The following is a 24,834-nucleotide window of genomic DNA, read 5'->3' on the forward strand; positions in this document are numbered from 1 at the left end:
GGCAAGGGGCACAAGCAGGGCATCCTGCCATGTACCCCCTGCCCTCATTTTGTTTTTCTGGCATGCTGGCACTCCAGAACCTTCCAGGGTAGGCATTGTGGTGTTTTTCAGCACTCCAGCCAAAAAACGTTGCCTATCCCTGATCTAATGCATGATCCACACAAACATGCCTCCTGCCATGCATGCTATAGCAGGAGGTGCTATTGTGTGGCTCATGCATTAGATCCCATCTCAGTGTAGGGGGGGCCCCAAGACTCTTCTGATTTTTATTATGAAGTGTATGCACATATCTAAGTAAACTTTTGGAAAATCTGAGGAAAATCTCTGTAGTAGTGAAAGAGTGAACCCCTCTGCCCAACCCACCTCTCAATTGAGAATAGCTGCAACTTTGTTTGCTGGAAAAGGGCTACAGGAAATACAAGCAAAAATTTGAGAGTTGGCATGCACATGGCCTTCCCTAAGGATAAATATGCTTGCTTGCACAAAGAAACCTTTTGATTTGATGAATACATCCCTTTTAGTTCTCTGAATGTGTGAAGAGGAAACTAACAGTTGCACACAAATTGAGGCACCATGGATAGTGTGGCTGGATTTGTACCAGTGTTTATACCAGATTTCATGGCTCAGGACAGTTTGGATGGCTGCTGGAGACTGACAGAATCCTTCTATCAGTCTGGTCCTGGACAGCTCTACAACCTCTGTCTGCCACTTCTGCTGCTTTGGGATTTATTTAAGTGGTTGCAGCATTATGACCCATACCTTCCCCACATGGTAGTGGTATCAGCAAATCTCTATAGCTAAGGAGTCACTGGCACACCCCTTGCTCTAGGATGAAGAGAACTAAGCTCACTGCTTTTCAGTATTTGTGTGCCTGAGCAAGTAGAAGGAGCCACATGTCCTTGAAGAGTGAACATAATGATGGTTCAAGGAACCTGCAAGCTCCATTAGCGAAGGCAGCTCAGAAGATCAGCTTCGCCAAGTGAGTAACTGTAGAAATAGAGAATGATGCCAGAGGCCCTTCTAAACTCCAGTATCCCTGGTTCTCCTGTTGTTAATGACAAAGAACAATGTGAGGGGCAAGGATTTTTGTGGGTGACATCTTGAGAGAACCGAGTTTGGGTACTTCCCTCTCAACTATGCAGTCAATCCAAAAGATACTGGTCCACAAAAGTCCTTGCCTCTCCTATTTTTCCTGGGACATCACCCCAACACTACCATAATAAAGAAGTCGTCAGACAACAATCATTAAATAAATAGGCTGCATTATCTGTACAAAATTATATAAATACAAGCTTTTTGGCGGAGGGACTGCCTTCTTTTTATAATATTTAACAACCCTTATAATCTTATTGCGATGATGCTGTCACAATTCATAGGACAAACATTTAGAATTACATTCATACTGTGCGAAGGTAACAGAAAGGCCTCTCAAGACCTCGTTTCTGAATCTTCATCCTAAGCACAGTTAGTTATCCAACAGATGATCCTCTGAATAGGTCTTGCTAGTAAAGTAATGTAAATAAATACCTTGCCTCACTGCCCTTCATTGGTTATTTTAGTAAAAACAACCATCACATTATTATTAAGGAATCTGTCCTTCATTCCATGCATAACGGCCATGTTGCATATTAAAAAAAACCCTCCCCACAAATGTCATAGTTTACAAAAGAACTCTGTACACCGTGAAACATATCCCAACTTAAATGTGAATGCTATTAAAAATAGGAAAAAGACATTATTACCACTGATTTTACAGAAACAAAACTGCAGGGAGATAAAAAAGCCCCAAAATCGTTTTATCTGGACAACATAATGTACAATTATTAATATTGCACTTTTTATACAAGAAATCCTAATAAATATACACAAAAGATATACATTTACATACACAGAAACACATTCTCTTTTTTTCTTTTTAAATAAAAGTTACACTGATTCTTAGTAATAAGTTTTCTTGGAGACCCATTGTAGAGAGCATGTTTACTGCCAAACACACTTTGGAATGACCAAACTGCAGGTGATTTAATGACATTGACCTCACAAAAGAACTTCCAGGCTTGTTGAAAAATCCATATGTAATGGAAGCTGCAACATATCAATACTTTCAGAGTGTTTTATTATTTCACCACAAGACGTGAGCCCTGCTGGGGCAACATAAGAGCCACAGCCAAACCTTTAATGTAGAGATGGTCCTGAATTAAAGCTTCTGACCTGGACATCTCACCCTTAAAGTTTGGGGAAGCTGAGATCCCAATTTTCCTGCTTGAGTCTGTTTTTAATTTTTCATGCATGCAAGGTGCTAAGCAATCTAGATTTCCACTGACCTGACTTGAGAGCACCCAGGACTTAGCTTAATGAAGCACTTATCAGAATCAACCAGATCATTACTGCCAGCAGAAGAGAGAGAGGGAGAGAGAGACCCATAATGAGCAAGCGAAGTCATGTTACAGATGTGAAATCTGAGCTTTGCCTCTCAGCTCACATCTGCAGAATTCTGTTGGTGGACATAAAACTATGTTGTTTTCTAGCAATCAGGATTCTTGTTTTCGTGTCTTTTAAGAATTGGTACTGCTACTGTGAAACCAATGCTGATGACACTACATTCTGCATACCTACGTAACGGGAACAACCAAAAGGAACAACCATTTTTCTTGGAGACCCATTGTAGGGAGCATGTTTACTGCCAGACACACAGTACAGAAACAACAGGAACAACCTTTTTTCATGAAAACTGAGCTGCTGTGATTATCATCACTGGAGGACTTGGCAATTAGGAGAGAAACATTCCTCACTGGCAGGACATAAAGACCATTTTTACAAACTAAAAATTAGCTGTAAGTCCATAACAGGTCCCAGATCTGAAAGCCCCTGAATTCTGGGAATGTGGGCTCCTTTGTACTCAGCATACGTCTTAAATCATGTTTAGATTCATCGTAGTAAGTAGCTCTCGTTGCTACGAACACACATCTCTTGCCAGTGCTCCACAATGATAGAGCAATATCAGCAGGTTCACAATGTAGTTTGTCAACAGCATATCATTCTGTCTCTCTCTTGCCTCTTCTGTATAATCCATCTTTCCTTTTGCCTCTTCCTGCTGAGGAGAAAACTATGCACTTATTCAGATGCTTTTAAAATTAATTCATGCCCTACCACAGTTCAGCCTCCTGTACAGATACCAAGGCCCAGATCATCAAAAGCATTTGGACAGTAACCATTTGAGGATCTGGGCCTAGATTCTAATTATAGGAGTGAGAGAAAGGAAAGGGAACAGGAACCCAGTCTTGGAGACAACAGACACTCTTAAAAAGCAAAACTATAACTTTATGTCCACAAACCCTCCAAATTAAGTACCTGCCTACTGAATGTATAGTGCTCAAATCAGGTTTTCAGCAGCCCAGGGCATGTCAAGCTGTTTGATTCACAGTCTGGTAGTCTGATCTGATGCTAATGGGATGTGTGGTACTTCCCCATCTCTCTGTTGATGTGTATTTCAGGACCTGCATGTGGATTCCTATACAACTCATTTCTTCTTGGCACTGTCTTGCTTGTAATATGGTTCAAATCATCTCTTTCTTTTCGGTCCCAGCAAGACCGTTTTGCTGCATTCTGTCTTCCAGCTTGGTAGAAGGGAAGACTTGTCAAGTCCTTTACAACAATGATCCAGTAAAACTTTTTTTTAAAAAGGGGGAAAATAAATAAATAAAATAAAAACCGAATTCTGTCCCATGTATTTTCTTTGTAAGAGTCCTTGCTGTAGTGAAGCAAAGGCTGATGCTCTGTTCCTCCATTTTGGCTGCTCCATTCTTCATGCTTTTCCACAAGTCCCACAGCAGCGAGATTTGAACTGGGTGAGTTGACAGAGTTTGAGCTGCTTCACCTTCTCACAGTACCTGGTGGTGTCTCTGCATTCCACTAATCAAAAGGGAATAAAAAAAGAAAAATGTGGTGAAACAATGAAGGAATCATTACCAGTCTCAGAGAAACTGTGATTCTTTGAGGGTGTCTTGCCTGGAAAAGGGGCACATGTACCTCACTGAGGGCACATCTACATATGCAATTAACGTGCCTGATTTTTCTGCACAGAAAATTCAGGTGCATTAAACTGTGCCCAGGCACTCACCTGAACATGTGCCCATTGGGAGCAAAATTGTTCCCAATGGGAGCAATTCAGCCTAGGGCTGCTCCTGCCCTTTCTGTCCCTTGCAGAAGCCAAGGGGAGCTCCAGGATCCCATGGGTGCCAGCCCTGGGCTGGCAGGGGGCATGGGAGCGGGTCCCAATCTCTGGAGGCAGGTGCCTCCTAGCTGCATGGAGATGGGACTGGTCCCATTCTCTCCAGGGCGGGGAGAGCTGTCTCGGCTCTGGGGACAGCTGCCTCCCAGCCATGTGGCAATAGGGACTGCCCCAAGGGTTGGGACAGCTTTCTCCTGGCTCTGGGGAAATTGGGGCTTAGCCAGGCAGCAGTGGCCCCCTGCTGCCTGGGATGGCTGGGAGCAAATTGCTCCTGGTCAGGGTCTACACAGGTGCTTTAGTGTATTAGTTAATGCTCCATTTTTCTAGTACCGGCACTAGCAAATAGTGAATTAGACTAATTTAATGCCCAGTAATTGATGCGCATGTGTAGCCAGTGATACTTTACTGCATATTAGACTAATCTAATGCACAGTAAAAATCATCTCTGTCTACATGTGCACCCTGAGACACTGGACTTCAGACTGAACCTTGAAAGTGGGAATTCAGGTGGGCTCAACAAAGAACTTAACATTCAGCTGTTGTTTCTAGAACATGAAATCAGAGAAGAGGCTAAATAGAGGTAAGTATTAGGTTTGTGGAACACAGATTTCAGTGTAGCTCTCACTGCACTGGTTGGGGCTTTTCCCTATCTTAGATATAGGAAGTCAGTTGTTATGTGAGAGGCAAAGGTGTAAATAAAACAGGTATAAGATTTACCCTCCTTAAGCACCTTCATGACCATTAGTGCAATGCTTGAGTTCCACAATGGTTGTCCTAGAGGTTTCTACACAATCTAGTTCTAGAGCTGAACTTGTAGTCTTGGATAGAAGGATTAAACTGGCTCTAAGATACCTTTTCTTCTTTCTTAAATCCTGGGCATTGGGAGTTCCCTGGTATAACTGCAACAGCTGTGGAAGCCAGTTTAATTTACATCAGCCTCCAGGTATTGCCCTGGTGTGAAATCTCCACAAAATTATCTGTGCTGTGGCACCCAACAAGCCCCACATGGTTCACTAGGGCTTCTGAGGGCATCAGTGGGCAGATTTGTAGCTGTTTTCCATAGTGCCTTTGCCAAAGGACCCTCTCCTGGCTAGCAGTGGGGATTTCATGGATCACAGAATCATAGAAAATGAGGGCTGGAAGTGAGCTTGCATAGTCCAACCCCTTACTCAAAGCCAACTATATAATACCAGCCCAGGCTTTGTTTAGCCAAATCTATTTGAGGGCCTATTTATGCCACTGACCTTTTTATTTGGCCCAGAGGGTGAGGGTGAGGATCTCATCACCTTCAAGCTCTATCTGTGTCTCTGCCCTATTCTCTTTGATTAAGACAACTCATGTGGTGGGGATGGGAGGGGAGGCGAATGTCTGCCAAGTCACTGTATTTGCATTTAGAGGGAGGAGAACACCTGGTATAGGTGCTGTTTTCCCTAATGTGATGCTGCAGAGTGGTGTTCTGCACAGCACTAGAATCTCTGACTACATAGCATTCTCTAGGAGTGGGTCTTTAAGCTCAATATTTGGGAACTATAACTGGCAAAGGGTAAGTGATCTGCATTTTTGCTGCCTGCTGTACCCAGATGGAAACTTGACATATAAAGCTTAACTTTGGGAGAGGCACAGCTGTTCCAGATTACTTAGACCTTTTTCAGTATTTATAACTTTTTCCAGGCCCAATTAAATGCTTGTCACCTCAAAGCCACTTCCACTCTGGGAATTTCCATCAGTAGCCAGCTACTCTCCTTCAGGCAAACAATCTATTTCTAACTTTTCTTTCTCTCCATGCCAGTAACAGAAACTCAAGACAACCCTTTTCCTTATTAGCAATGGGATATTCCACTGGTTCCCACCCCTAACAACAACAACCAATTTGTGAGCCATTCTTGTAGAAATGTTGGATTTTGCAGTCTGTATTGCTCAGCTTGTTAAATAAATATTTGCCCAAGAAGCCCACTGTACTCTGGGTCCCAGGTTCTGCAGTGAAGATTTTTTCCTGCAGGAACATACTGTTTTCACAGGGGGTGATGTTACAGCGTTGCCAGTTGGAAGGCCTTGGTCTCCAAGAACAGTTGAGCTCTTGCACGGGTTTGTTGGTGCGGACATGCACACATTCCACACGCCTTGACTGGAAGCCGTAGTTACCACAGGTAGCTGTGCACACAGTCCAAAGACTGACTCTCCAGTGCACACCGCAGAGCTCTGTCCAGCAGTTCTGAATGCTCAAAGGCCTGTGGGTAGAAGGGACTTGTGTATTATCAGCATACAACACAAGAAACAAAACAGGGAATCACACGTGGTCTTCCCCAAGTACTGGAAACAGGAACGCTGATCCTGAGCTGCTGGTCTTGATCCAGTGCAGCTCCATTGTCCAAATGGACTAAGCCAGTGGTTTTCAACAGGGCTGCGAGAAATTTCATTGGTTGTTTCATTTTGAAGCTGTTTTGATGCATTTCAAGCTTGAAACAGTAAAATCAAAATGAAACAAAAGACTTTGAAACAGCTTCAAAATGAAATGAGGGCACTTGAAACATTTTGAAAGTTTTTAAACACTTTGAGTTTCAAAACTGGGCTTACTTGGCTTCAGAATTGGTCTTAACTGGCAGCAGCAGCGTGCCGTCATCCCCTGCACAGATCCAGGGGCCCGCGCCACCTGGGAGGAGACTGGCACAGCCCTGCAGCCCTCCAAGGGGGTGTGGGCCCTGGGATCTGCATGCGGGATGACAGCAAGCTGTTTCTCCTGGCTGGGGCCAGTGGCAGCAGCAGTCTTCCCAATGCTTGGCATGGGCTGTGCCCAGTGCTGGTCTCAGCTGGCAGCAGCAGCCTCCTGTCATCTGGTACGCAGATCCGGGGGCCTGAACCCCTAGGAGGAGTCTGGCACAGGCCTGCAGCCCTGTGGGAGTGCTGGCCCCTGGATCTGCAATGCTGGATGACAGGAAGCTGCCACTGCCAGCTTGGACTGGCGCTGGGGAAATTGCTGCTGCCACTGGCCCCAGGCAGCAGTGGCAGGCTCCTGGGAGGATTGCAGAGCTGTGCGCTCCCAGATCTGTGTGACAGATCCAAAGAGACTGCTGCCGCCACCTATGATTGGCACTGGGCACAGGCATCAGTGGCAGCCTCCTGTCATCCAGTGCACAGATCCAGCAGCCCGCAGCCCTGGGAGGTCTGCAGGGCTGTGCCCGACTCCTCCCAGGGGAGGAGACCTCTGAATCTGTGCACTGGATGACAGGAGGCTGCTGTTGCTTCCCAGGGCCAGCGGCAGCAGCATTCTTGCTGGTGCTGGGCATAGGCTGCGCCCAGTGCCAGTCTCAGGCACCAGTGGCAGCCTCCTGAGGGCCCACACCCTCAGGAAGACTGTGAGGCTGTGCGAGCTACAGGATCTGCAGGGTGGATGACAGGAGGCTGCCACTGTTGCCTGGGGCTATCATCTTGGTGCTGTGCCCAGCACTGGTCCCAGGTGAGAGTGTCAGCCTCTTCTCATCCAGCACACAGATCCAGGGGCCCACATCCCCAGGATGGCTGCGGGACTGTGCCAGACTCCTCCCGGGGATGCAGGCCCCCGGATCTACACGCCGGATGACAGGAGGCTGCTGCTGCTGGCAAGTGTCATGAGTTTTGCTTTGAACAATGTGAGGTTCAGTTTCCCAGAAACCTCTACACCTATCTCCTTGAAACTTGGCAGGCTTCATGCCCTCAGAATGGGCTTTTTTCATCCAAATCAGGCAAGAAATGACAAAGGCTTAGGCATTTTCATGATTTTCCATTATAGCCTATGGGCAAAATGATGAAACGTGTTGAAACAGCTAAACATTTTTGATGAAACAGAATGGAATAGTGCTTTAAAATTAAATGAAATGATGAAATGAAACACTGTCCCTTTGAAATGGTGAAATGGACATTGAAACAAAATGGTGCTGTTTTGCACAGCCCTAGTTCTCAACCTTTTTCCATTTGCAGACCCCTTTGGAAATTTTAAATGGAGGTGCGGAGCCCTATGAATTTTAAGTGTGTATTTACATGCTTTTGATTGATCATAGTCATCTTTTGTGGATCCCTTAGACATAGTCTGTGGACTCCCAGTGACCACTAGATGGAAAACCACTAGACTATGATAAAGCTCTGGCTCACTGACTTCAACTTACAACAACATAGCTAGGCTCAGAGGACCAAGTCCTTAGTTTAGATATATAAACTGCTATAGGTCCAGTGGGATTACTGGAACTATATGACACTTTACATCCATTGAGGATCTCACCTAATTATTTTTAGCATTTATTTCTATCCATAAAGCATGTAACAATCAGATGCTGCTTACAGATACACTGAAGAGTTGTCATGAACAAAGAAGTGACTAATAAAAACCAGCAAACCTGCATTGCTTATAAACCCAACACTCTGGTTTCTTTGTAATAGTTTGACAGATGGCATAAGCAAAAACCTGTGACCCCAATGTAACTTTTTCCTTCTGTACACGCTATCAGATAATAGCCAGGAATGCTTGGTTCTCATTTAGTTGTTGTACAGAGGAAATATTGAGATTATGAGCCAAGAAACCTATTAGATTATTTTTATCATGATTTGAGGTATGCACTGATTTTCAGCTCAAATTTTTTGCAGAAAAGCGTAAGTTCTTTCTGTTTGTTTTTAATTTACAGCTCATGGGATTTGCCACTCTGGCAGTTCTGGAGACTGAACTATATTAAAGACAGCAACAAGGTGATCTTAACTCTCTTCTAGAATGATTTGTTAAATCTGGCTAGAAACAGACATTGTCTTTGTGCCATCATAAACATTTTTATGGTGCCACAAAGCAAAAGCGAACTTGCCACAAATGCACACATTTTTGGCTGTGATAAAAGGTACTATTAATCTATGCTGCTATTTTGGGCGCTGCTAGGGCTTCAGGGCCTGATCCTGTGTACTCTGGAACTCCTCTAGCTGCATTGGATTGGGCCCCTGAAGGCCCAGGAGTGCCTGCCTGGATGTCTTTATTTGTGGAAGCAAGCACATTGTGCTATTGCACCATGACTCGAGATATGCATCTACAAGTGAAGAACCTAGGGCTCCCCTATTTGTAGCTGTCCCACAGGATTGGACCCCTGGGAACAGCAGGGATCCAAACCTGTAGGACAATGGGCGATTTTTGTGTTACCTAATGAAGCAGGTCAGCTCTGCTGGGACATATCCTGGTACAGCCGATACTACAGCCAAAATGATGTCTGTTTTTAGCCTCTGTCTCCAAAGAGTCTTTGGTATCCCTACCAAGTTTGCCAGTTGCTGGCCGATTAATGCTAGTTGTGACAGTTTTTGGTCATGTGGGATGCACGTTCACTAGAAGGGCAAATCTGCGCCTTCTGTGAAGAGATGGCCTTAAAACCACTGTGAGCCTAAGTCTCCTGTCACACCATTCTTACACATATATCCATTGACTGCAACATATTTTTCCTGTTAAGTGAATCAAGCCCCTAAATCCAAAAGATAACTGTAAAGATATTCATCCCAGTCATAAATTTCTGTATAAAACAGTGGTTATAGTGAGGAAAGATTTCACTTCTACCTTGGCAGGGCACTACACTGATCAGAAGAAACAGAAGTGCCATCTTTGGTCTGACAAAAGATTTTTCTATGTTGCACAGCCAATCGCAGTCCAATACACGGCCCATTACACTGTGAATATAGAAATAATACACTCAGTGGAAGAAAGGGACAGCATGTAGCCTACTTTCTGAAGCTCTTTCTAGGAGCAGATAAACAAAGGTGAGTGTCACTGTGAGGTAGATGCTCTCAATCATTTTATACCAGCCGGTAGGCTTTCAAGATCAAGTGTGCAGTCATCTTGTATCCCATTTAGCCTCTCTCAGGCAGCATTAAAACTAATTTCTGTATCGCTCTGTACATTTATTCCCCTTCCCTTCCAATATTTCAATCTTAAATCCACCTGTTTGACCAAATAAAATGCTCTTTTATGCTATTTTTGCAGAGCTTGTGATTCATACAGGAATTCTTGCTGTATTCCTTTTGCTGTGCATGTTACAGCTTGTACTCTCACAATTTATAGGCCAGTGGCTAACAACAAATGAGAATCAGACCAAGAACATCTTTCCTTAAATTAACAATTTAAAAACATTGCACAATAATAAATTAGAATGAAAAACCTAATGAACATAGCGGATCAGCAAGGCTTTTCAACACCTAGTGACTCAAATTCACCAGTTGCACACTGCAATTTAATATTCTTCTCCTCTTCCTAGTTTAAATCACAGACAGCCAAGATATGGACCACCATTTCATTAAGTGTTCATTAACCTGCTTGATTTCTAGGCAGTCAATCTCTACTGTTTCCAGTAGGGTCCTGCTGCTTGGGACATGGAAAAGAATGGACATGAAGGTGAGGATACCACTAGTGGGCAGGGATTTTTCCTGACTGTAGTCCTAACCTCTCTTATCTTCTTCCTCTCAGAAACTCTTTTGCCCCTGCAGAGCCTCCTCACACAGCCCCCTTTCCTGCTGTTGGTTTTCACTTCCCTGAGGGCTGGAAGAGAGAGAAGCAAGTCAATACAAGGCATTCAAATGCCTTCATTGGACACTGGGTCAGACCCATACTGAGAAAAGGTGCATAGAGAAGACATTCATTTGAGTAGGCAGAGCATGGGCAAGATATGTACATGCTGGCAGTGTTCATCACCCACAAACTTGAGTCAATGGGAATTTTTGTTTTGAAGCACTGATTAGAAGAAAACTCAGACATTGGAGGTCAAACAGCCTACAGTGATTTGCTTGCAGCAAATGAAAGAAGATGGGAGAAAAAAGCAAGGAATTAGTTTTGGAGAGGATTAAGTCATCTTTTTATTTTCTTTATAGTTTGGGGAAGCTAATCACTGAACCTGGTCAATATGAACCTGACGACACCTTGGGTAAACTCTGTAATACAATAGTGAAATGTCACTGATCCGCAGCCAATGTGCTATTCTTAATTGTAATTAAATAATTGTCTTGTAGTCATGGCTTGGAACTGAGCAGTCTAGGTTTACATGGATGTTGAGAATTTTTTTTTCAGGTGGGAGAAATATTATACTGAAAAGCACAAAGGTCAGATGTAACAGATGAATTCATGCCTCTGACAATCTAGACTGGGTATGACATCATGTGGAATGACATAAACCACCAGGGAGATAAAACCACCCCTGCAAGGTAACCGGCCAACAGCAAGAGTTATGCAATCCTTACCTGAAATTCCAAAGGAAGTACAAATTGAGCAATTTGCTTCTTTTTTTTAAAAGAATACTGCAGTCTTTAATCATATACACTTCATGATAACTCAGTCTAATTTTCTGAATCAATTTCTTCCAAAACATACATGCAGTTAGTTTCAGATGATCAACAGAAATGGTTATTTTGCTAAAACCACTGAATGCATTGCAATAAATTTTGTTCCACTAAAATTTTGTAACATTGATTATTACTTTTGATTAAGCAAACTGGCCAGTGTTGCATGCTGCTTAATAAGTGGCTTTTTAAATTTGTGTTCAGGACTATATTTAGAAAAGAGTATGACTAATTGAGACATAGCATCACATTGCCATGTGAGACGTAACAGAATGAGATAGTATACTTTATTTACCATTGCTTTCCAATTGTCCTACCATGCAGTGAAAGACTACAAAATATATAATGATGACATTACTGAGGATAATGTCATCATTGTATATACAACACTGATGCTATGTAATAATTTCAATAGCCTTTTGGTGGCTTTCACTAAACTTGTTTCCTTATCAAGGCCTGACCAATACTATTATGATGTTGATTGAAAGATATGACCACTTCAGCTTTGCTACAGATAAACTGTTCTTTCATCAAAAATGTCTTTCCTGCCAAAAGTGACATTAAAATATTTGACTAACGCATCAAAGCAAAGCAAATTAGCCCCTCTGGATTAAAGCCTGTTTTTGATTCAGTCTACGCCCCTAGGTAAGGACTTGAACAGGAGAACGTCTGGATTCAAGCCTCTGCCTTGGCTACAACTATTAGCTCTGTAGGCCTAGACTGTTGCAGTCTCAGTAACCTTTAATTGTGGCCCAGCCATTATTGAATGAGTGCAGGTTGAATGGTATCACATTGCCTGCATGTGGGCTGCAACCAAAGTACATACTTCTTCTAGGAGCTTTGCTAGTGTGGAGGGATCCATAGAATGAAAGACCCCAGGGTCTCCACAAGAAGAGGATTTCACACATAGTATTATGAATTATTTACAGCTTACAGAAACCTTTGGAATGCCTGAGGACTATGTAAAGTAGTGAGAGTTTCAGAATTTTCAAATTAATGTATGGAATTCTTAAAATGATTTGAATCTAGTCTTGTGTGACACTTTCCTTTGTGTACCAGTTCAAGTGACCTGGATTTCACAAGATCCCAGGCAACCACGAAACCTTTGCAAATTTGGGGCTTTATAAAGAGACCCTCCTACATGTCAGCCCAGGAAAGGAATGCTGAATGAAAGGAACATTAAATGCTGCATAACCCAGATATTCAAAGTTTAGAAGAATGTGGGCTTCCTTACATTCATATGCAAAGAAAAGTTTTAGCAGCGGAAGCAAGGATTGAATGGGCCATGACAGCTGACCAAACCTCTCTCTCATGGAGACTGACTTTTCTCAACCCATATTGAGACATTGGCTCAGCAGCCTGAGGAGACTTTTGCTGCCAATGTCCAAACTGCACCTGTTCAGGAAAAGGGTTATGAACTTGCCAGGGTTATGTTCATCAGTGTAAATAACTGCAGAGAGGGACTGAAAGAAGAGTAGGGAAGCAAAGGGCTAGGTGCAACCAGCCTTTAATAAGTACACAACTCATCATACAAGAGACAAGGCAGGGAGCATTTCTCAGCCCCAGGCAAGAACCAGTCACAAGCACGGTTGCTGCACCTGGAGAAGTGTTGAGACTATTTTCAACTGACTCTCCTCAAGCATGCACATCAGCCCCAAGGAGATGGGGAAAGGAGAAGGTAGGGCCACATTTGGCTTACAATGCAGAACAGTCTGGCACACTGAAGAGGGTGTGAAAACAGGCTGCTCCAACCCAGGGGATGCATTTTTCCCCCCTCCCTTAACAAGCATCAGGAAACTTGCAGTTGGTTATGCCTGACTAAGACATGTTCCCTCCATAAGCTCTCCTCGAGACAGTGTGCTTCTGTGCTCAAGACAGTGCCCATCTGGGACAATTCAACTGAAAATGCCCCTGCATGGTATCAGCCTGCTATCTTTGTGAAATTCATGATGTTTGGTTATACCAATAATCCCATGTATAAAACATGAGGCTGTAGGCTGTCAGGAGCTCAGCTGCCTCTTAACCGTTCACACACCATATTAATGCTGGATGCAGAAGCATTGCTTTCATTGTCAGTTGCCACCCTGCAAAACAAGAGCATGTGTGTGTGTCTGCATTTTCTATTTGGTCCTTACCTGGCCCCAGGAGGAGGCCACCCACTCCATACATGGTTGCCTGTTACAGGACTGGGTGTCCACTGGCCGTTTAGCCACTTGGGCACATGCATCGTTCGACATGGGGGTAGAGCTCCCTGCAGCTGTCAGTCTCTGGCACGTCACCCGGCGGGTCTGGACCCCTCCACCACAGCTTTGAGTACAAAGGGACCAAGATGTCACCATCCACCTGATGAAGTAGTGCAAAGGAGGTTAGGGAGCAGAAACACAGTAGAGAGTCATGAGTGGCAAAAGAAATAGAATCACGGATACTACAGAATACAACTCCCCTCAACTCACATATGTACTTCAAGAAAGATAGCCAGGCCGAGAGGTGCTGAGTGTCCTCAGCTTCCATGGAGGTGAAAGGGGAGCGGAGGAAATTCCACACCTCATATGAGTGTATTCTCTAGAAAGCAATATCTGTTACACATAAGAATCTCTGCTAAGGTTAATGGGTCTGTAAGGTATATTATTCTGCTTTTCCCTTGGATTTGTTTGTAAAACACAAGTAGCTATTTCTAATAGAGTTCCATTTCCTGGTGGTGTAACTGGCTATCTAAGAATTACTTCAGTATCCTACTGATATAAAGCTAGCCTGGCAACTCCCAAGCCACTTCCCATTTTGCTATGGACATTGGGGGCATGCTGATGCCTTCCCAGCCCTTGCTGACTCCTGGTCCCTGCACCTTCTCATTGGCAGTCAGGATCATTTAAAACATCTTCAGGCTACCCTTGTTCTATGGGGTTGGACTGGTGCTCAGGGAACTCAAAAATGGGGAAGCAGGAAGGGCATCATTGCACCTTTCCTCCCAAGATGGACTGTGCATCCCAGGGCTGAAACTGAGCATCTGAACTCAAACATGAGTTCATTTTTAAAAGGCACTAAAATTAACAAAATAATAACAAAGATGATAAAATCAGAGATCAGCTCATCACCAGCTACAGATGGGGATAACACAGTTATTTTATTGCTTAGAGATCAGTCATTGTCTTCCATGCTCTGGATAACATGAAACAACAATGCTCTCCTGCTTGTGTGATTTGCAGCTCGTTGCTGGCTGTTAGATCTGCTTTGTGGAACATTTGAGAAAGGTGCATTCTTTGACAGCAGTGAACTGTGGCCATGTCCCTGTGTAAGCACTGAGGCTAATGGGGATACCAAAACTCTTTGGGAGCTGGGCTTATGTGCTGGAAGAAACCAAGCTTTTAGTGAGAAGAGACAAAGGAAGCCCCTTCCTAATGCAATGGTGCAATATGCAAAACAATATTTGGAGAGAGGCTGGGGAAAGGAGGGAGCCAAGTGATTATCAGTTCTCTGAGGATTTTAGGTCAACTCAGGACCATGGCTCAAGCAGAATTCAAGCTATTTAGCAGGATTTATGGGTTATGGGGGAAAGCTCAGCATCTCCCTGAACACCAGCATCTTATGGCTATTTTACACCCTAGACAATGGGTACATTCCAATCCTTTGGACCCCTTCTACTCATGCAAAGGCATTCACTATATTTCACCAGCATTCTGCTTCTGATTACTCCCCACTATTGCAAAATCAGGAAGTAACATCAAATAAAATAAGGAAATAAGCAAGCTCTCAGCAAAGGGGAAACTTTATTTCTCTTCTTTGTTTCCTGTAGTCTGGCAAGGCTGAACTTGCAGCTTCTCTGCCCCTTGTAAAGCTCTGCCCTGTGCTTCAACCAACTTTTATTTCCAAACATACATTTCAGCAGTTTTCTTGGGAGCTGGGAGAGAGAAGTGTGGACTTCATTACATCTCAGAAAGGGGATAAAAGGACATACATCATTCCTGTGGAAATATTCCCATCAGCAAGTCAAACTGCAAATATTAATGAGCACGTTTCATATTTCATCAAGTCTCCCCTGGTTTCAGCTGCTTCTTATGACTTAGCTGGCAGGCCCGAAAACATTGCCCAAAGAGAGGTACAGCAATACATCACAGAAAGGTACTGAAATGGCAGCCCTGCCATCGGCCTGAGCCACAGTTAGAGCAGATTCCTGAAAAGCTGGCTGCTTTGTTTTCATCAAGGCTAGGGATAGACATTCAAAAAGTCTGAGCCTGAAACGATTCAACCTTTGCAGGTTAGTTTAACCTGGCTAGGCTAAATCAGTTTTGTAACCAGACAGACATCCCAGAGATGCAGGCATGTGCCTGCAGTGGGCCAGGCTAAAAGCTGGGGGCACTAGAGCAGCCCTCCCTTCCCCTGTTCAGCGCTAAGTTGAGGGGCGGCATGGCCAGACCCTGGCAGGATGCTCTGATTACACCAGCAGGGAATTGATAACAGTGTTTATCACCCCAGTAAGAAAACAACAGAGGGACATTACCAGTTACCTGCTGATTCTGCCTGTTGATTCAGCATGAACTGTAGCCAGCATGTGGTCTGCTAGCTAATAGACTGACACCTCTCCACAAGGCAGAGGGAAGTGGGGGTTTCCTGCTTAGTAGGGAGTGGTGATGGGGAGAGGGGAGCAGCCTGCAGTCCCTGCTGTAGCTGTAGCCAAGGAGCAGAGCGGAGGGGGCAGCCCTGGTGTAGAGCAGAGACCCCTGCCCAGCCCAGAGAGCATGCTGGGATGCTGGGAGAGTCTGGTTTATCTTAAACCAGCAAGGGGTCTGAGACAGACATTGCATAAACTGGTTTGAGCCAAATCAGTTAAGTCTGATACTACATTCAACAAGGTTTATCTCAAAATGGCCATTATTTCAGCCAGTTTTAAACTGGTTTATGTGCACTTTTCTGTTACAGGGTTAAATGAGTTTCTGATCACTTAAACTGGTTTATGCGTAATGTCTGTCCCTAGCCCAAGACTCCTTCTACTACTCAGCGGAATTCTGGGTGTCAGAAACTGATGCCTATCTCAAATATACAACTACAAAACCAGGGTTAACCTGCGGAGGTTAGTGGAGTTACACTGAGTATTCCCTTGTGTCACTGTGATCAGAAACTAGTCCTATCACCACAACTGTCCAGTGCACCTTGTTTTTGTGTAGAAGCAAAAGTTGAGCAAGACAGATATTTAAAAAAAAGCAGGAAAAGAGTTTTTGCATAGAAGATTTGTTGCACAGAAGTCTTGAGTGAGGAGCCACTGCAGTGCAGAACTAAGGCTTGTTAAAAGCTGGGGAGGGAATGAACTTTCTGGACAATGACAGGAGACTGTGGGCTAGGTTTTGTCCTGTACCAAAACCTGCGGGCATTAGAGACTGTGGTGGGTTGGAAACAATTAGCAAGCTGGTTACCATTCATGGATTTGCAAACTCTCCTGGCATTAATGTCAGTTCTTACTTTTCTACACGAACACCCTTGAGGTTAAAAAATTTTAAGGCTCATGGAAAGGAGCACAGAAAAGATATATTATGAAATGTGCCATCGCATAATAACTTTCTACTACCAATCTTGGAGAAATCACTAGTTGACACTGTTACACATGGTTTTGCAAGTGCTTCTTAGTGCATCTTTGAAAAATGATGTATTATTAACTTTAGGAGGTACTTTTTCTTTCAGAAGGCACTACAGATGAGAGAAGAGTTTGCTCTGTTTTACTCTCTTAGTTCATAGGGAAGAGTTGCTTCTTAGTGCCTGAGCAATGTTGCTGGGGCTAAATTTCTGAAACATGGATTTGTTTACATGCTATTTCTGACTACCTTTATTCTAGGTCTGGTGTATGCAGTGAAAACAAAACAAGTTACTCTAAAAAAATACATAGGTTCTGTTAGGGTAATGAATTTTGGGGAGCACTGAGCATGCAGCTGAATTAAGGCTTTTTTCTGCATCTCAGCAGAGCTGCTGGTCACAAGGCAGAATGATGTATTAAGAATAACCTTGCAAATGCTTAGGCAAGCAGTTTTCTAAACCAAGTTGTAATGTTAGAGCCCGCTGTGTAAGAAGAACAAGATGCAGCCCACCTGCTATCATCAGGAGATAAAGCAGAAGCAAGACCTTAGAGATGAAGGAGTCAGCAAAAAACAGAAAAAAACAGCGATTGACCAAGAGTACCCGAGTTCATGGCCTTACGCATGCGCTCCTAGCAGAGAGGCATGTAAATGAATAAAAGGCACAGGCAATTATATGCTAATGAAGTAAACAGTAAACTGAGGAGGAGCTTGAGATGGGAGGAGAAATGGGTGGAACAGAATGAGGAACAGAGGTGGAACAAATGTTAATATGTATGAACCAAGGTGTATAAAATGTGAAAAGAACTATTGTTCAGTGCAGGCCCCCGGTTTGTTAGTTTTTTGGGACCCTTGTCCGAAGCTGTCCCCATTCTGAATAAAGCTGTTGTGAGCAACGCGCACTCCCTGATTGCTCTGGCTAATGAGTAACAGGATCCATGAGCAATTGGATCATCATCTCCCTAGTTGTTGGGTGCCGCATGGAGTTGGGGTCTACCAGGTTCCACCCCACTTATTTCTCTCCCAGTGAGAAACTGACCTCAAGGCCCTAAAATCTGCTTCTCCTTGGCAGAGACAGAGAGACAAAAAATGTATTTATACCATAACAGCATCCCATCCAGAACCAAGACCATCTTTCCTAGTTGTTGGACAAACAGAAAGGCACTGTCACTCTTCCAAACAGTACACAATTAGTCTGGAGTTGACAAAGATTCAGATAACTAATGAGGTTTGAAGCACAGAGGAAAACTGTCCCCTCTAGATTAGAAGGCAGAGTAGATTTGCACCTTGTGGATTAACCAAAGCGTGTGTGTTATGGGTGTGTGTATTGTTATACGTTTCTAATAGTGAACTGTGGGCAATCCCCTCTAATAGAAGTAGTAGAGTCCAGCTCCGCCTCATACCATTAATGTTTTCTCTAATCCTTGCTGTTAGTCAAGACTTTTTGCCTGGACAAACCCTGGAAAAGCTGATAATTTGTTGTCCAGTGTAGAGTTAAAAGGATATATGGCATATCAACCGAGCAAAGACGAACCTGGAAGGACAGTCTCTTCTGTTACAAGCAATGGGTTGTAGCATTGGCTTGGGCTTCTCTTTGCAGAGGGATATGTTGACCTCTGTCCCATCTAGTAAGCACCGGAGTCGAGGTAGCTGTACCCCTCTGTTACCACAGGAAGCTGAGCATGCCATCATCTTGTCCACTGACCACCAATATTCTGTCACAACCATAAGACACCAAAATTAACATTTAAAAACTGTCTGTAAAAGCCTGTTAGTAAATAACAGAACTAGATGACTCTATCATCATTCTGGAGATGTCTTTCAAGTCAAAATTACTCTTAATAAATATTTGGAATAGATGCCCCATGTTTGGGAAAAGTATTCTTCCTACAAAGCATGAGGAAATTCTATACTGCTTAGGTCACTGTCTTTTTTAATATGGCAAAAGCTTTGCCATGTATTTATCTATATAAGAAACAACATAGGTGATATGTGATTTCAGCTCCTTTAATTATTAGCGCACTAGACTGTGATTTCATAGTAGCTAGGGTCAGGAGGGACCTGAACAGATCATCTAGCCTGACCCCCTGCCACAGGCAGGAATGAATGCTGGGTTCACAAGACCCCAGACAGGTGATCATCCAACCTCCTCTTGAATTTGCCCAAGGTAGGGGTAAAGACCACTTCCCTGGGAAGTTGGTTCCAGATTTTGGTCACCCTAACTGTAAAATATTGCCTTCTGATCTCTAACCTAAACCTATTCTTCATCAGTTTATTACCATTGTTCCTCGTTACCCCAGGTGGTGCAGGGGAGAAAAGGGCTCTACCTATTTGATGTTAATCTCCCCTGATGAGTTTGTAGGCAGCCACCATGTCCCCCCTCAGCCTCCTCTTGCTGAGGCTGAACAGGTTCAGGTCCCTCAGTCTCTCCTCATAGGGCCTGTCCTGTTGCCCTCTCACCAAACAGGTGGCCCTCCTCTGAACCCTCTCCAGGATGGCCACATCCTTTTTAAAGTGCAGCACTCAGTACTGGACGCAGTACTCCAATTGTGGCCTGACCAAAGTCGCATAGAGGGGGAGTATCACCTCTCTGGGCCAGCTTGAGATGCATCTTCGGATGCATGACAAGGTATGGCTAGACTTGCTGGCTGCGGTCTGGCATTGGCGGCTCATGTTCACCTTGGAGTCAGTAACAACTTCAAGATCCTGTTCTGCCTCTGTGCTTTCAAGAGGGGAACTTCCCAGCCTGTATGTATGCTGTGGATTCCTTCTCCCAAGGTGCAGCACCCTGCATTTATCTACGCTGAACCCCATCCTATTCTCATCTTCCCACTTTTGTAGTATGTCTTGGATAGCATGCTTTCCACCCCCTCGCCCAAGTCGCTAATGAAGATGTTAAACAGTGCAGGCCCGAGGACCGAGCCCTAGGGTACCCCACTGCTCACATCTCGCCAGGTTGAGTACAACCCGTCCACCACTACTCACTGGGTGCACCCCATCAGCCAATTTTTTACCCACCCAACTGTGTAGGCATCAATGCTACAGTTGCTTAATTTATTGATGAGGATGAGGTGAGAGACAGTGTCAAAGGCCTTCTTAAAGTTTAGAAAGACTATGTTCACTGTGACACCATCATCCAAGGATTGGTTACTTGGTCATAAAAGGCAATCAGGTTGGTCAGGCAGGACCTGCTTTTGATGAACCCATGCTGATTGCCCATGAGCATGACCTCCCCTGCTGGCCCCCCACAGATGTGCTCCTTGATGATTCTCTCCAAGATCTTCCTGAGGTGAGGCTTACAGGCCTATAGTTACTTGGGTTCTCTGTACTTTGGGAGACTGTAATTCCCTACTTTGCAACAAACTTCCTGTGTGACCATAGCCAAATCACTCAGGTCTCTCTGTGCTTGTGTTCCAGCTCTAAAATGGGGATAAAAGCTCTTTCATTATGAGAAAGAGATGATCAGATACTATGGTAATGGAGAGAGGGACAGATACATACAGGCTCTGGGGGATATTTTATAGCAATCCTGCATGATACTTAATGGAATCATCCAATGGAATTTAACAAAAAATACTAACCTCTATACACTTATGAAGTCATTTCAAGAAATTTAAAAGAGAATTGATATAACTAACACACAAATGTGTAGAACTGTACAGTCCCATTAAGTTAATGGAATTATATTGATTTAAACTAGTTGATAATATGCTTTTATGCCAGTTAAACCAGGAAATTCAGATCCACTCAAACAAAATATGATGTCTGAACTGAATATTTAGAGTTGTTCCCACCTGATTTCTATACAGCACAGTTCACCCACAAGTTTTCAAGGCACTTGGAAAGTGGAAGGACTTTGTTTACAGTATATGCAATGCACAATATATATTATTATTGTAAAATATTATATATAATAGTGGGAAAAAGTGATAATTTTGGTTTTAACTGTATATTTTTAATATTACTAATTCTTGGATATATGAAAAACACCCAGTAATTTTGAGGCACAGGAGATTTTGGTGTCATATAGCTGAATCTCCAGTGAGAGACTATCAAGGGGCACAACTGCAGGTAGATAGTAGATATTTAATGCCCTCCTTTGCAAACCTACCTGTAACTTGCAAAACTTATTCAAAATCTAAATCTAAAATTAGTGGCAAATGATACCCAAAAATTAAGTTCTGAAGAGGAAAAGTAGTATGCGATTACGGGGTCATCTGACCTCAGCACTCTTTCCTGCCTAGGCAGGGGGTCAGACTCGATGATCTGTTGAGATCCCTTCCAACCCTAGCATCTATGAATCTATGAAAAGATCAACTAGTAAAATTAATCTGTAGACTGTTAGCAATCTAAAGTGATGCTTTCAAATTCCAATTCAAATACATATATTAACAACAACAACAACTTTGGTCACTGTTTCTCAGCTGATGATTCATGACCCTCAAGAGATTCATTAAAGTGAGTCAGAGGTGTGGAAAATATTACTGAAATCTAAAACAAAGAAAATCTCACCCCTACTCCCCTGCATTCTCTTATCCTACAAGGCCATGTCTTAGTTATTAACCTCAGAACAAACCTGGCAATACAACATGTAGCTTTGTCATGGTTATCACTGGTACCCCTGATAAATCTCATGGGCACATCTAAATCTCATAGTAAATGAAAGGAGGTCACAAAATAATTTCACTTCAAATAAAGTGTCTCCAGTCCAAAAAGATATTTTGGGATAGAGACAACCCTCATCTGGTGCTGAAGGGTAGGGTGGGTGGATTGGTGCCACTCTTATGGGGTCCTAAAATGAGCTCCCTCTTCTCCCTTTTCCCCCTTCCATTCTGAAAAGAGAGCCAGGGCTGGGAGGGAGGAGGGGCTTCTGCTAGGGAAAACTGGCTGCAGGCTTGCAGACAGCAGCTGGATTCCCCAATCCCTGCTTCCCTCTTGACCCAACAGTGAACTTCCATTTGGTCTGGGGGATCATTGTAGCTCAGAACACTTCCTGCAAAGTGTTATGAGTTACCGTGGAGAACTACTCTCCTGTCTGTGCCCTTAGTAGACCTGTCTTCTAATTTATCCTTAGTGGCTAAAGCACCAGAACAACTGAATACTGCAACTACTACTCTTGGCATCAGGGTAAAGGAATGGAAAATGATGATAAGCCAGGTTAACGGTAGCACCCTGACCATATTTTTACCTTGGATTATAAGAGATGTTTTTTGCATCAGTGAGCCAGCTTCATTTTGTGCAAGGCAGCTGAATTCACCCTGATAACTGTCAGTGATATTTAATATCTGAAGAATCTGACCAGCTGCCAAGATGTGGTGTTTAATGCTGATGGGCTGACCAGCATAAAACCAGGTGATGTTAGGGGTTGGATGACCATCTACTGGGCAACCTAGAAAATAAGAAGAGAAATAAACCATCTGCCAGCAAAAGGAAAGTTAAATTTCCCATAAGTCACATAGTGCAGAGCTTAGTATTTTGATATCAATAAAACGTGGTATCTAATTTTCCCTTCTTTTTGTCAACCATTAATGATTAAGTAATGCTTGCAATGGCCATCTTAACAATAGAAAAACAGTTAAAAAATAACCAGTAACTTATTGCATTTCCATAATAGCTTCCATGCAAAGATATAAAATCACCTTTTAAATCATCCAGTAACCTCCCTCCAGCCTTGTACTTTTTTTTTCAAAACTACCCATTGTTATCTCCCCAGTAACCACTTCATTACTTGCCTTAAAATTCTTCTACTAATGTTCAACTTACTTTTCATTGTAACAGTACATCTACACATGCATTTGATCTGGGATCAGTTTACTCATGAGTAAATGCTGCCAGGCAGGCATCTACACATGCAGGGACTAGGGAGAAGATCTGTTGCTAATGGCAGCAAACTGGTACTGCTTCCTGGGACCCTGAAATGGGTCCCTGGTGCCACCATAGGGAGCTCTAGGCTCTCCCTGGGTGCTAGCCCAAAGGCTGGAAGGGAGCACTGGACCAGGAGACATCTGTCTTCTGGCTGGGTTTGGGACATAACAGATACTCTGCCACCTGGGGCTGCCTGCTGCTGGGGTGGGGACAATGTCCCCCTGCTCCAGCAGCATGGAGCTCCTGGTCCTGGCTCCCTGATAAGGGGCAGGGGGCTTGGAAAGAGCTGCAGGGGAGGGACTGCAGGGGAGGGATTAGTGAGATTTACTGTGTAGTAAGCATGTGCACGTGTAGAGACACATGTTTACTTTGCAGTAAACTAAGCTACTGTGCAGTTAAGCATCTTGTGTAGACATGCCCACACTGTGTTAAACGCTTTTACTGAAATCTAGACAGATTTGATGGACACCATTTCCTATGTTTCAAAAAACTCCAGTTATCATAGCAAATAACTAGACCTTGAACTAGTCTGACACAATCAGCACATCCAGATGAGTGTGAAGGTGCAGTCTGCAGTGCTGCAAATCCATCTGTAGCACCACAAACTGAAATCACCACATAAGCACACATTCACCATGCTGCTAACTTGCAGCACAAAAGGTTTTTTTGACACTAGGAGATCCACGTGTCCAGGCTCCACATACCCAGATTGCCACCACTGGAGTCCTGGGGTGGTCCCAAAGCCAAGGTAAGGCTGCCCAGGTGCTGGCCCCAACCTCCCCAAATCAACATGGGGCAATTTGCCACATGCCAGAGCATGCATGTAGGGACATTCCCTGGGGACAAGTAGTAGCAGAACAACTATGTGTCACTATTTGTGCCCTGGGAAACACACATGCATGTTCTAATGAATCTTTAGTAAATACCTCTTGCATTTTATCCAGCTTCCCATGCACTCTGGCACACAGCATATTGCCCGGGTTGGGGAGAGTGGGGAGGGAAGGCTGTGGCCAGTACTGGGGCTGGTTCCAGAAGCCTTACCTGGGGTCCTGGGAGCTTCCCAGAGGTGAAGCAGTGGCAACCCAGCAGCAGAGTGCCTGGTTGACAGCCAGAGTGTGGCTCTGGCCAGCTGGCATCTGGTCTCAGGCAGTGCATGCTGCTGCCATGTGCAGCGCCCCATTTTCTTCTGCTGCAGGTTTTTTTGATACTGGAATTTCCCATTGTCAACACCTACCTGATTCAACCCATTTGCATTACAAATTAGCAGTGTGGGAATGCCTGCATGTGTGGCATGTGTGGCCATTGATGGGTCTGTGGCACCACATACTGCATGTTTGTGCTCATATGGATGTCCCTTTGAGCTCTCTCTTCCCAATAACTGTAGCAATTTCTCTTTTTGGACCCTCTTTCCCATTAGCCACCATGACTTGACTCTCACATTTACTTTCATAAGCCTCACTGAAAACCTAGCAAAGTATTCACTTAGTTTCTGGCACCTACCTAGATGATCTTTGTTCTCTACTCGATCCCTACTGCACTGTAGTCCCACTTCTTCCTGTGTTCTTATCATATATATATATATATATATATATAAAATAGTGGTTTGTGTAGTGGAACTTGGATTTGGCCCAATTCAGGGGACAGTGATTCAATTTGCTGATTTGGATCACTGTCCCAATTCGATTCTGATGCGATGAATCAGTGATTCGGCCATAGACACAGCTTTATATGTTATTTCTACATACATTGAGGTACCAGGCATGGCTTATGAAGGCTGAGATGGTGGGGCAGAGCGAGTGTCCCACAGGAGCATGCCCCACCCCCTGCGTACTTGGCGGTGGACCTGGAAGTTGACTT

The 24,834-nt window shown here is 43.8% G+C and overlaps 1 protein-coding gene across 11 annotated transcripts in view; it reads right to left on the bottom strand.

Moving 5' to 3' along the window:
• Positions 1–3,462: 3,462 nt before the first annotated feature.
• The window catches only part of ADAMTSL1 (ADAMTS like 1), a 936,448-nt gene continuing 915,076 nt past the window's right edge, over positions 3,463–24,834 (bottom strand). For 6 of the 11 annotated variants that reach the window (XM_019517531.1, XM_019517534.1, XM_019517529.1 and 3 more), the window contains 6 exons: positions 22,301–22,501; positions 18,647–18,827; positions 13,690–13,897; positions 9,786–9,895; positions 6,239–6,459; positions 3,463–3,912 (listed from right to left, as the gene is read on the bottom strand). In XM_019517531.1, the coding sequence (XP_019373076.1) occupies positions 3,806–3,912; positions 6,239–6,459; positions 9,786–9,895; positions 13,690–13,897; positions 18,647–18,827; positions 22,301–22,501 (1,028 nt within the window). In that variant the 3' untranslated portion in view covers positions 3,463–3,805. Of the gene's footprint in view, positions 3,913–6,031; positions 6,042–6,238; positions 6,460–9,785; positions 9,896–10,420; positions 13,898–18,646; positions 18,828–22,300; positions 22,502–24,834 lie in introns of those variants that run through there. The other 5 variants (XM_019517532.1, XR_002097365.1, XM_019517535.1 and 2 more) reach the window with 5 other exon arrangements.

This window comes from Gavialis gangeticus, unplaced genomic scaffold (genome assembly GCF_001723915.1).
Source record: "Gavialis gangeticus isolate Ggan-Ray unplaced genomic scaffold, GavGan_comp1, whole genome shotgun sequence".
NCBI classification, from domain to species: domain Eukaryota; kingdom Metazoa; phylum Chordata; order Crocodylia; family Gavialidae; genus Gavialis; species Gavialis gangeticus.